Here is a 13399-nt window from a genome sequence, read left to right as displayed (position 1 = left end):
TTGGTCCCATTCTCTCTTCCACGACAGCTGTGACATTTCTACTACTTTCTTAGGCTATACAAGTGCTATCTCTTGCTAAAAATGGTATGTTTACACCTATGCAGTACCTTTAGCAATAATAGTAATAATAATAAACCTATAGTAAAGAAAACAATTATGACAGGTGTGTTGTAATAAAAATGAGTTGTGTCCACTGATTAAATGCAGTTTTCTGCATTGTGAAGAGGGAAAACACAGATATTCCCAAAGTTTGTGATGAGTGACAGGTTGTTTCTTCATGCAAAATAGATTTGGGGTTTAAAATTCAATTAAGATGCTTTAATTTAGGGGTTTAGTGAAGGCGGGTCAAATAATAATCCCTGTACCTCGGGACTAAATATCAGTTGGCTTTTCATAGCCAAACATTCAGAGGTCAAGACAGCAGGTGTGGTAGAGAGAGATGAAAAGTGCATGTCCGGAAGAAGGTAGCACATCCGGTGAACAGGTCAGGGTTCCATAGCCGCAGTTAAAACAGTTGAATCTGGAGCAGCAGCACGACCAGGTGGACTGGGGACATTCAGGAGTCATCAGGCCAGTAGTCCTGAGGCATGGCCCTAGGGCTCAGGTCGTCTTGGAGGGGAGGGATAGAGAGAGAATTAGAGGAAGCGTATTTAAATTCACACAGGACACCAGATAATACAGGAGAATTACACCAGATATAACAGACTAACACTAGCCCCCGACTATATATAGACACTGTGGCCCCGTGCGACGATAGGGGCCAACTAGCCAGGATATAATCCCACACACTTTGCCAAAGCACAGCCCCCACACCACTGAGGGATATCAACAGACCACCAACTTACTACCCTAATACAAGGCTGAGTATAGCCCACAAAGATCTCCTCCATCGCACTAGCCATAGTGGGGCTCAAAACCGGACAGGAATATGATGTCAGGGACTCAACCCACTCAAGTGATGCACCCCTCCTAGGAACAGCATGGAAGAGCATTAGTAAGCCAGTGACTCAGCCCCCATAATAGGGTCAGAGAATCCCAGTGGAGAGAGGGGAGCCGGCCAGGCAGAGATAGCAACGGCGGTTCATTGCTCCACTCAATCATAGGACCTACTGAAGAGATGAGTCTTCAGCAAAGACTTTAAGGTCGAGAACAAGTCTGAGTCTCTCACATGGATAGGCATCCCATTACATAAAAATGGAGCTGTATAGGAGAAAGCCCTGCCTTCAGCTTTTTTCTTAGAAATTGTAGAGACAATAAGGAGGTCTGCGTCTTGTGACCATAGCATACGTGTAGGTATGTATGGCAGGACCAAATCGGAGAGATAGATAGGAGTAAGTCCATTTAATGCTTTTGTAGGTTAAGAGTAAAACCTTGAACTCAGCCATAGCCTTAACGGGAAAGCAGTGTAGAGAAGCTAGCACTGGAGTAATATGATAACATTTTGGGGTTCTAGTCAAGATTCTATCAGCCGTGTTTAGCACTAACTTAAGTTAATGTAGTCCTTTATCCAGGTAGCCAGAGAGTAGAGCATTGCAGTAGTCCAATCTAGAAGTGACAAAAGCATGGATTAGCTTTTCTGCATCATCTTGGACAATAAGTTTCAGATTTTTGCAACATTATGAACATGAATAAAAGCTGCCCTTGAAAAATACTATTGATATGTTTGTCAAAAGAAACTAACTGATATCTTTCCGACAGATAAGTACTAAACCAGGTAAGAACTTATCCACGTAGACCATTTACGGTCTGACCTCATTAAAAGGGTAATTTACCACCTTCACGAGTGCAGTCTCAGTACTATGATGGGGTTTAAAACCAGACTGAAGCATTTTGTGTACATTGTTTGTCTTCGGAAGGCTGTGAGTTGCTGCGCAATAGCTTTTTCATTTTTTTTTTTGGACGAATGGGAGATTCGATATAGGCCAATAGCTTTTTACCTTTTTCGGGTCAAGGTCTGGCTTTTTCAGAAGAGGCTTTATTACTGCCACTTTTAGTGAATTTGGTACACATCCGGAGGATAGGGAGCCATTTATTATGGTCAACATAGGAGGGCCAAGCATAGGAAGTAGCTATTGTCAGAACGAGAGGGGAGGGGGGCTCATTGACAAGCTCCATTACTGCAGTAATTAAATAATAAAGTTTACTTGTTTAGAATACATTTTGAAGTCTCTCCTTTTGATTACAATTATTCCATGACAATCTTTCAGTAGTTGAGTTGGAATAAGGTCCAGTATGCAGCTGAAAGGTTGAGGCCATGACTATTTTCGTGAATCTGTCAAGAGATATAGGATTAAAAAAACTTGTGTCTCCATTGATCCTAGTTTCTGGCAGTTCTGTGCAGACTCAGGACAACTGAGCATTGGAGAAATGAACACTTTCAAAGAGGAGTCTGTGATTTGCAGTAGCTATAAAAAGTGATTGAGTAGGCTGCATAGATTTCATGACTAGAAGCTCAAAACACAGAAACACAGTAATTTGGGGGGGGGTTAACTAAGATGTGCTGTGGTAAATGTTAGCAACACCTCTGCCTTTGCGGGGGATATGGTCAGTAGTGTAACCAGGAGGAGAGGCCTCATTTCACAGTAAATTCATTAGGCTTGAGCCATGTTTCAGTCAAGCCAATCACATCAAAGTTATGATCAGTGTTTAGTTCATTGACTATGACTGCCTTGGAAGTGATCTATTGAGTAGCCCTATTTTGAGATGTGAGATATCACAATCTCTTTCAATAATGACAGGAATGGAGGAGGTCTTATTCCATTGAGATTGCTAAAGCAAACATAGCCATGTTTAGTTTTGCCCAAACTAGATCAAGGCACAGACACAGTCTCAATGGGGATAGCTGACTCCACTAAGCTGGCAGGCTGGCTTACAGCACCCCTCCAGCTAGGATGGAGTCCGTCACTCCTCAGCAGACCAGGTTTAGTCCTGTTTGTGGGTGAGTCCCAGAAAGAGGGACAATTATCCACAAATTATATTATTCGGGAGGGGCAGAAAAACGTTTTCAACCAGCGATTGAGCTGTGAGACTCTTCTGTAGAGCTCATCACTCCCTCTATCTGAGAGGGGGCCAAAGACAACTACTTGATGCCGACATATCTTTCTTGGTGACCTCTTACTGTTTAATCCTAACATCGTTGGTGCCAATGTGGATAACAATATCCCTATAACCTCTATGCTCGCCGGTTTTAGCCTTAGCTAGCACCCTCTTTAGATTAGCCTTGAAGTCGATAGCCCTGCCCCTTGGTAATAAACACTGTATGATCACTGAATGATTGGAATAACCAATGACTATAGATTTCAATTTGTCAGCGCTAATGGTGGGAGGGTTCGGCAGCTCAAACCCCGTAACAGGTGGAGGAGAGACCAGAGAAGCCTTGGTCTCAGACTCCGGGAGAACCGGTTGAAATTTTCTGTCGGCTGAATGAGCGACACCGGTTGAGCATGCCGATAGCATTTTCTTTCCAGAACCATTGAAAAAATTGTCCGGCTTCAGGGACTGTGCGGGGATGATTTATGCTAATATCTGTACATACTGGTGGCATAGACGCTGTTTCATCCTTTCCTACACTTAAATTGCCCTTGCCTAACGATTGCGTGTGAAGTTGGGCTTGCAACTCGGCTATCCTCACCATAAGACGATAGTTCTCCTGTATATTATAAATACAGCAATTGCAATTAGATGGTATAGTATTAATGTTACTACTTAGCTTTTTCGGGCTGGTGGAGGTCCTGTAGAACCATGTCTAGACAGTGTCCGGGGGTGAAAAAGTTGAATGAAAAAAAGTCAAGTGAGGAAAATACTAAGACGTTGGTAAATGTGTTAAATGCAGAGTTTTGATTGAAGGGTTATTATTAAAAGTAACAAACAAAATCATTGGCAGTTAGCCAAGTAGCAACAGACAGCGCGGAAGTGTTCACTTGGTATGACAACTGCTTGGCCTCCGACTGCAAGAGACTACAGAGGGTAGTGCGTACATCACTGGGACCGAGCTCCCTGCCATCCAGGAGCTCTGTAACAGGCGAAAGCCCTAAAAATTGTCAAAGACTGTTCTATCTGCTACCGCACGGGTAGCATTACCGTCGAACCAAGTAAGGAACAGACCGGACCCTGAACAGCTTCTACCCCCATTTCATAACACCGCTAAATAGTTAACACCCTAGAGTCGATTGACGCACCGGTGCGGTCATATAACAAAAATCCACATCAATATGTGTCAGTTTAAGCTAGCGATATCTGTTTTTATGCATTCCAACCTCATAGTGTGAAAATATACAGTGCCCTCAGAAAGTATTAACACCCCTTGACTTTTCCCACATTTTGTTGTTTTACGTGTTGGGATTAAAATGGATTTAATTGTCATTTTTGTCAACAATCAACAAAAATACTGTATATGGTCAACGTGGAAGAGAAATTCTAACATTTGTAAGACATTTATGAAAAATTAAACACTAATATATCTTGATTACATAAGTATTCAACCGCCTGAGTGAATACATTAGAATCACCTTTTGGCAGAAGCGATTAAAGCTGTGAGTCTTGGGTAAATCTAGCAACTTTCCACACCTGGATTGTGTAACATTTGCCCATAATTATTTTGAAAATTCTTCAAGCTCTGTCAAATTGGTTGTTGATCATTTTCATGTCTTGCCATAGATTGTCAAACGGATTTAAGTCAAAACTATAACTCGGCAACTGAGGAACATTCACTGTCTTCTTGATTTAGTTTATACGGATCCCCATTAGCTACGGCACAGGCAGAAGCTACTCTTCCTGGGGTCTACATAAAACATACAAATACATGACAAAGTACAGAACAGTAAGACAAGAATAGCATAAGATATTACATTAAATAAACAAATTAAATTAAATATTTTAAAAAGTTATATATAGGAAAGACACCAAAAGACAGTGTAGATTTGGCCTTGTGATTTAGGTTATTGTGTCTGGTGGACAGCAGACTGAATCAGGTTTTCCTCTAGTATTTTATATGTGCTTAGCTCCATTCAGTTTATTTTTATCCTGAAAAACTCTCCAGTCCTTAAATGTTACAAGCATACCGAGAAGATGATGCAGCCACCACTATGCTTGAAAATATGGAGAGAGGTACTCAGTAATGTGTTGTATTTAATTCGCCCCAAACATAACACCTTGTATTCAGGACAAGAAGTGAATTGCTTTGCCACCATTTTGAAGTATAACTTTAGTGCCTTGTTGCAAACAGGATGTATGTTTTTGGAATATTTGTATTCTATACAGGCTTCCTTCTTTTCACTCTGTCAGTTAGGTTAGTATTTTGGAGTAACTACAATGTTGTTGGTCCATCCTAAGTTGTCTCCTATCACAGCCATTAAACTCTAACTGTTTTAAAGTCACCACTGGCCCCATGGTGAAATTCCTGAGCGGATTCCTTCCATTCCGGCAACTGAATTAGGAAGGACGCCAGTATCTTTGTAGTGACTGGTCGAATTGATACACCATCCAAAGTGTTGTTAATAACTTAATTAAGCATGCTCAAAGGGATATTCAGTCTGCTTTTTTTACCCATCTACCAATAGGTGGCCTACTTTGTGAAGCATTGAAAAGCCTCCCTGGTCTTGGTGGTGGAATCTGTGTTTGAAATTCACTGCTCGACTGAGGGACCTTTCATATAATTGTATTTGTGGGGTACAGAGATGAGGTAGTCATTCCAAAATCATGTTAAATACTATTATTGCACACAGTGACTCCATTCAACTTATTCTGTGCCTTGGTAAGCACATTTTTACTCCTGAACTTATTTAAGTGTGCCATATCAAACTTATTGACTCAAGACATTAGTAAACATTTCTAAAAACATAATTAAACTATGACATTATGGGGTATTGTTTGTAGGCCAGTGTCACACATTCTCAATCTAATCATTACATTTCCATTTTAGTCATTTAGCAGACTCTCTTACCCAGAGCGACTTACAGTAGTGAACGCATATATTTCATAAATGTTTTCCCCGTACTGGTCCCCCGTGGGAATTGAAAACACAAGCCTGGTGTTGCAAACACCATGCTCTACCAACTGAGCCACACAGGACATAATCATCTTTAAATTCAGGCTGTAACACAACAAAATATGGAAAAAGTCAAGGGATGTCAACACGTTCTGAAGGCACTGTATACAAAAACAGGAAATCTAATTTTTGCCTGCACTTGGCCTTTAAGGTTTGCATTGAAAAAAAAAAAATATTCAGGTGCCAGGTCAGACAATTTGGACTATTTTTGATGTGTAGATGTTTTGTCTATAATCACCCTGTAGTCAAACCTATTCATAAAATGTTAACGTAATACTGGTTTGTGAAGACTTTTTATTACATTTGTCAAACTGTAAGTTGAAGAAACAAGAACTGTATTGCAGTCTAAAATACATTTGTTCATAGTTAATCAAGAGAGATAATAACAAACTCAAGAAGAAATAATGTAATCTAGTATATAACACATGAAATAAATAAATAATAACTGTTTTAGTAAGTGGACAGCACAGCTTGAAACCACAAATGACATAGCTAATAAATATATAAACATTCCTTGTTCAGCTCAGCTGTAACTTTGATTAACAATCATATGTATAATATAAGAAGTAGTACATTTCGCAAAAAACATGTGGCCTATTAACCCCATTATCAATTTTCTTTTTATGATAAAAATATATGCAACTCCCCGCTGTTCAGATGCAATTGTATGTAGTAACAAGGGATTTTCCATGCATTAAAGTCCCGTGATTAGCAGATATAGATGATTGGTTGTTTTTGTGATGACAGTTGCCCACAGATGTTAAGCGAAGTCACCTCACAGGAATCCGTTTCTGGTGGTGTACTGTACATTGTAAGATCTACGTCTGTGCCAGCGTCTCCTTACAGCTGCACAACAGCCACATAGCAAGCACTGCAAAACAAAGATGGTGAAGTATGATTCACATGCTAAATCAATATCATTGCAGACATCGAACAGCTTATTTGATCATATACTTTGTAGAGTATTTTCACAATACACAAGTGAACACAAGCCTATACGTACACATAGCAGGATCCACAGGGGTACCAGAATGATAGCGATGCCACAAGGGATGATAATGGCCAGAGCCCAGCCAGGAAAACCTCCATCACTTGTGGTATTGAAAGTAGTGGTCAGCAAAAGGGTAGGAAGTGGTGTGGTGCTGGTAGTTGTTGGGGTAACCGTGGTTGTTAGGAGACCTAGAGTACACATTTAAATACATTTTAGGGGGAATTATAAACTATAACATAGTGAACTATAACATGAAACTGTTTTCGAGATTGAGTATTACACATACTGTACATGGTGTTTTATAACTTGCCGTAATAAAAAAATTGAAATGGAAAAAAAAGCAGCATACCTGAGACTTTTAAGACTTCCTCTAGAAAAGCACTAGGGAAATTGATGTCTTCCTCTTTGTATACATACATCATGTCTGCCCTGATTTGAGTGCCAACAATACTGTGGACGTAAAAAAGTGGTTTTGTGTGAGAGTTGAACATCTTCCCTCCATCCTGTTTAGCTGTACAAACAGCAGCTGTATGAAATCTGCAGACATTCTAAAGAGTGCAGTTGAGAAAGATGGGTTGGTTTACAGACATGACGTTGTACTTACGTAAAGTTGGCATTGGGAAAGACAAATTGTTTGCCATCTGGTTTACTAAGAATATCATTGAGCTAAAAGGGGACAAAACAACAAGTTGTCAATTACTATCATGACCTGAACATGACCATGGATGTATCTTCTGTATAGAAGTATCTTACTAGGCTGTTAATTGAATCCTGTATCTTGTTGTAGGTCTCACTGGTGAATGTGAGTCTATCTCTTCGAGAATCCATGGTGACATTGGTTATTTTGAAACCAAGATCGATGGCAAATGAAGTATGTGTAAGTTCTGTGAGCACACAAAAAAGTGTTACTATAGACAACAGACCAAATGAACTGCAACAATATAGGAGTTTCAACATTAAAAAACATTCAAGAAGTATTGAAGCAGTTGAATGTTTACCTATGAAAAGTTATATAGAGAGAGTGGAAATAAATGTCATGATATAAGCCTAATTTGTTGAACTCACTGATATAAGTTGCATTCTGGAAGGTGGTTTGAGTGTTTCTCTGAATGTTCAATTGGCGAGACAGTTGCTTGTTGATGACACCAAGGACATCCTCCTCAGTGGGGACTGGTGTGTTGAGCTGGAACACCAGCCTAACAAAAACCATCACTGTGCCAAATCTAAGAGAAAATAGTAATAAATGAACATGTCAATTCCTAAAGAAAATGTGTGTGCTTGCTAGCGTGTCTTATAATTTTTATGGCTGAGAAATAAGATATATTAGTGGCAGTGACTGCAGTAGTAATGGTAGGTAGATGGAAAAACGTTGGTTTTTGGTTTGGTGTCTCTAGCTTGAACGGTTCAAGAGTTACTACTATTGTTGGTAGGTTATTACATGCTAGTTTCTACTTGTTTAAATGTGTATAGTTTATAACGTTATGAAAATTGTTGTAGTACAAAAAGTATAAATGCTCTAAAATATGTATCTAAGTTGATTCCGTGTTTAACTTAAAGCGTTTAAGTGCAAGAGTGGGCTAAATGAATCAAATAATTAGAAGAAGTATGTAAAAAATCTGGTGGTTTTACCTTCAGCAAGCACATTAATTGGATTAAAATAGCGCCTATACACAAACTGAGGTACTCAAAGAGCTTTTCTAAAGAATGGCTGACATTTTGAATGCTTTATGAAAATATTAGTAGTTAACGACCCACAAACAGATACACATGGTTCTTTGCTTCAAAGTTTCCTTGATTGACAAAGTGTTTATTGAATTGCATAAAATAATTATACAAAAATGATCTTGCTTACCTGGTTGTTGATGTCACTGAAGCCATAGAAGTTGAGGTAAAAGTTGGAAGTACAATTGTGGTTGTACTTGTAGGTGTTGTAGTCATTGTTGGAGAAACAGTTGTGGTCGTTGTTGTAGGACCTGCAGGTTGAATTGCCATGCTAGAAGCTACGGTGGTGGTGGTGGTTGTAAGAGCTGGAGTTGCCATTGTTGGAGCTGCATATGTAGTGTTCATTATGGCAGCTGAAGTTGTGGTTGTCATAGTAGAAGATACAGTTGTGGTGGTTATAGAAGCTTCAGTTATGGTTGTGGAAGTAGGAGCTTCTATGATGCTGTTGATAGTAGGAGAGGTTGTGGTTGTCGTAGTTGGTGCAATTGTAGTTTCTGTAGCAGGTGCTCCAGTTGTATTTGTTGTGGTATATACAGCTGTTGTAGTAAGAGCTGCAATGGCTTTCGATGGTGTTGCTGTTGTGGCTGTAGTAGGGGCTACAGTTGTAGTAGGAGCTGTAGTAGGTACTGCAGTTTTAGTGGTAAAAAGAGATACAGTTGTTGTCGTAGGAGCTGCAGTTGTTGTAGGAGCTGCAGTTGTTGTTGCAGGTGTTGCTGTAGTAGGGGCTACAGTTGTAGTAGGAGCTGTAGTAGGTACTGCAGTTTTAGTGGTAAAAAGAGATACAGTTGTTGTCGTAGGAGCTGCAGTTGTCATAGGAGCTGCAGTTGTTGTTGAAGGTGTTGCTGTTGTGGAGGTTGTAGGAGCTTCAGTTGTAGCCTTCGTAGTAGGTGTGGTTGTCGGAGCTTCAGTTGAAGTAGTTGTTGTTGTAGGAGCTACAGATATTATTGTTGAAGGAGCTACAGTTGTTGCTGTAGGTGTTCCTGCTGTATTGGTCGTAAGAGCAACAAATATTGTTGCAGGATCTGCAGTTGTCATTGTTGGAGCTGCTTTTGATGTTGTAGAAGCTGCACCTGTCGCCGTGGTGGGTGCTGCAGTTGTCGCCGTGGTAGCTGCTGCAGTTGTCGCCGTGGTAGCTGCTGCAGTTGTCGCCGTGGTAGCTGGTGCAGTTGTCGCCGTGGTAGGTGGTGTCGCCGTGGTAGGTGGCGCAGTTGTCGCCGTGGTAGGTGGCGCAGTTGTCGCCGTGGTAGGTGGCGCAGTTGTCGCCGTGGTAGATGGCGCAGTTGTCGACGTGGTAGGTGGCGCAGTTGTCGCCGTGGTAGGTGGCGCAGTTGTCGCCGTGGTAGGTGGCGCAGTTGTCGCTGTGGTAGGTGGTGTCGCCGTGGTAGGTGAGGCAGTTGTCGTCGTGGTAGGTAATGTCGCCGTGGTAGGTTGTGCATTTGTCGCCGTGGTAGGTGGCGCAGTTGTCGCCGTGGTAGGTGCCGCAGTTGTCGCCGTGGTAGGTGGTGTCGCCGCCGTGGTAGGTGGTGTCGCCGTGGTAGGTGGCGCAGTTGTCGCCGTGGTAGCTGGTGCAGTTGTCGCCGTGGTAGGTAGTGCAGTTGTCGCCGTGGTAGGTGGTGCAGTTGTCGCCGTGGTAGGTGGCGCAGTTGTCGCCGTGGTAGGTTGCGCAGTTGTCGCCGTGGTAGGCAGCGCAGTTGTTGCCGTGGTAGGCGGCGCAGTTGTCGCCGTGGTAGGCGGCGCAGTTGTCGCCGTGGTAGGTGGCGCAGTTGTCGCCGTGGTAGGTGGCGCAGTTGTCGCCGTGGTAGGTGGTGTCGCCGTGGTAGGTGGTGCAGTTGTCGCCGTGGTAGGTGGTACAGTTGTCGCCGTGGTAGGTGGTGCAGTTGTCGCCGTGGTAGGTGGTGCAGTTGTCGCCGTGGTAGGTGGTGCAGTTGTTGCCGTGGTAGGTGGTGTCGCCGTGGTAGGTGGTTCAGTTGTCGCCGTGGTAGGTGGTGCAGTTGTCGCCGTGGTAGGTGGTGTCACCGTGGTAGGTGGTGCAGTTGTCGCCGTGGTAGGTAGTGCAGTTGTCGCCGTGGTAGATGGAGCAGTTGTCGCCGTGGTAGGTGGCGCAGTTGTCGACGTGGTAGGTGGCGCAGTTGTTGACGTGGTAGGCGGCGCAGTTGTCGCCGTGGTAGGCGGCGCAGTTGTCACCGTGGTAGGTGGCGCAGTTGTCGCCGTGGTAGGTGGCGCAGTTGTCGCCGTGGTAGGTGGCGCAGTTGTCGCCGTGGTAGATGGTGCAGTTGTTGCCGTGGTAGGTGGTGCAGTTGTCGCCGTGGTAGGTGGCGCAGTTGTCTCCGTGGTAGGTGGCGCAGTTGTTGCCGTGGTAGGTGGCGCAGTTGTCGCCGTGGTAGGTGGTGTTGCCGTGGTAGGTGGTGCAGTTGTCGCCGTGGTAGGCATCGCAGTTGTCGCCGTGGTAGGCGGCGCAGTTGTCGCCGTGGTAGGCGGCGCAGTTGTCGCCGTGGTAGGTAGCGCAGTTGTCGCCGTGGTAGGTGGCGCAGTTGTCGCCGTGGTAGGTAGCGCAGTTGTCGCCGTGGTAGGTGGCGCAGTTGTCGCCGTGGTAGGTGGCGCAGTTGTCGCCGTGGTAGGTGGTGCAGTTGTCGCCGTGGTAGGTGGTGCAGTTGTCGCCGTGGTAGGTGGTGCAGTTGTTGCCGTGGTAGGTGGTGGAGCCGTGGTAGGTGGTTCAGTTGTCGCCGTGGTAGGTGGTGTCGCCGTGGTAGGTGGTGCAGTTGTCGCCGTGGTAGGTGGTGTCGCCGTGGTAGGTGGTGCAGTTGTCGCCGTGGTAGGTAGTGCAGTTGTCGCCGTGGTAGGTGGCGCAGTTGTCGCCGTGGTAGGTGGCGCAGTTGTCGCCGTGGTAGGTGGCGCAGTTGTCGCCGTGGTAGGTGGCGCAGTTGTCGCCGTGGTAGGTGGTGCAGTTGTCTCCGTGGTAGGTGGTGTCACCGTGGTAGGTGGTGCAGTTGTCGCTGTGGTAGGTAGTGCAGTTGTCGCCGTGGTAGGTGGTGCAGTTGTCGCCGTGGTAGGTGGTGCAGTTGTCGCCGTGGTAGGTAGCGCAGTTGTCGCCGTGGTAGGTGGCGCAGTTGTCGCCGTGGTAGGTAGCGCAGTTGTCGCCGTGGTAAGTGGTGCAGTTGTTGCCGTGGTAGGTGGTGCAGTTGTCGCCGTGGTAGGTAGCGCAGTTGTCGCCGTGGTAGGTGGCGCAGTTGTCGCCGTGGTAGGTGGCGCAGTTGTCGCCGTGGTAGGTGGCGCAGTTGTCGCCGTGGTAGGTGGCGCAGTTGTCGCTGTGGTAGGTGGTGCAGTTGTCGCCGTGGTAGGTGGTGCATTTGTCGCCGTGGTAGGTGGTGCAGTTGTCGCCGTGGTAGGTAGTGCAGTTGTCGCTGTGGTAGGTAGTGCAGTTGTCGCCGTGGTAGGTGGTGTCGCCGTGGTAGGTAAGGCAGTTGTAACCGTGGTAGGTGGTGTCACCGTGGTAGGTGGTGCAGTTGTCGCCGTGGTTGGTGGCGCAGTTGTCGCCGTGGTAGGTGGTGTCGCCGTGGTAGGTGGTGCAGTTGTCGCCGTGGTAGGTGGTGCAGTTGTTGCCGTGGTAGGTGGTGTTGCCGTCGTAGGTGGTGCAGTTGTCGCCGTGGTAGGTAGTGCAGTTGTCGCTGTGGTAGGTAGTGCAGTTGTCGCCGTGGTAGGTGGTGTCGCCGTGGTAGGTAAGGCAGTTGTAACCGTGGTAGGTGGTGTCACCGTGGTAGGTGGTGCAGTTGTCGCCGTGGTTGGTGGCGCAGTTGTCGCCGTGGTAGGTGGTGTCGCCGTGGTAGGTGGCGCAGTTGTCGCCGTGGTAGGTGGTGTCGCCGTGGTAGGTGGCGCAGTTGTTGCCGTGGTAGGTGGTGTCGCCGTGGTAGGTGGTGCAGTTGTCGCCGTGGTAGGTGGTGCAGTTGTCGGCGTGGTAGGTGGTGCAGTTGTCGCCGTGGTAGGTGGTGCAGTTGTCGCCGTGGTAGGTGGTGCAGTTGTCGCCGTGGTAGGTGGCGCAGTTGTCGCCGTGGTAGGTGGCGCAGTTGTCGCCGTGGTAGGTGGCGCAGTTGTCGCCGTGGTAGGTGGCGCAGTTGTCGCCGTGGTAGGTGGCGCAGTTGTCGCCGTGGTAGGTGGTGTCGCCGTGGTAGGTGGTGCAGATGTCACCGTGGTAGGTGGCGCAGTTGTCGCCGTGGTAGGTGGTGCAGTTGTCGGCGTGGTAGGTGGTGCAGTTGTCGCCGTGGTAGGTGGGGCAGTTGTCGCCGTGGTAGGTGGTGCAGTTGTCGGCGTGGTAGGTGGGGCAGTTGTCGCCGTGGTAGGTGGTGCAGTTGTCGGCGTGGTAGGTGGTGCAGTTGTCGCTGTGGTAGGTGGCGCAGTTGTCGCCGTGGTAGGTGGCGCAGTTGTCGCCGTGGTAGGTAGCGCAGTTGTCGCCGTGGTAGGTGGCGCAGTTGTCGCCGTGGTAGGTGGCGCAGTTGTCACCGTGGTAGGTGGTGTCGCCGTGGTAGGTGGTGCAGTTGTCGCCGTGGTAATTGGCGCAGTTGTCGCCGTGGTAGGTGGCGCAGTTGTCGCCGTGGTAGGTGGCGCAGTTGTCGCCGTGGTAGGTGGTGTCGCCGTGGTAGGTGGTG

At 46.1% G+C, this 13399-nt stretch overlaps 1 protein-coding gene across 1 annotated transcript; it reads right to left on the bottom strand.

Moving 5' to 3' along the window:
* Window positions 1–6815: 6815 nt before the first annotated feature.
* Window positions 6816–9925, bottom strand: LOC106596873 (mucin-5AC-like). Its single transcript, XM_045713493.1, has 7 exons — window positions 8890–9925; window positions 8103–8260; window positions 7791–7921; window positions 7642–7703; window positions 7387–7487; window positions 7050–7225; window positions 6816–6917 (listed from the first exon to the last, which is right to left on the bottom strand). The coding sequence occupies exons 1-7, from the start codon at window positions 9792–9794 to the stop codon at window positions 6822–6824; spliced, it is 1629 nt and encodes a 542-aa protein (XP_045569449.1). The 5' UTR covers window positions 9795–9925; the 3' UTR covers window positions 6816–6821.
* Between the last annotated feature and the right edge of the window lie 3474 nt (window positions 9926–13399).

This window comes from Salmo salar, unplaced genomic scaffold (assembly GCF_905237065.1).
Source record: "Salmo salar unplaced genomic scaffold, Ssal_v3.1, whole genome shotgun sequence".
Classification (NCBI taxonomy): domain Eukaryota; kingdom Metazoa; phylum Chordata; class Actinopteri; order Salmoniformes; family Salmonidae; genus Salmo; species Salmo salar.
Note: the sequence above shows the minus strand (reverse complement) of the source record. Positions and strands in the feature narration are given on the sequence as shown.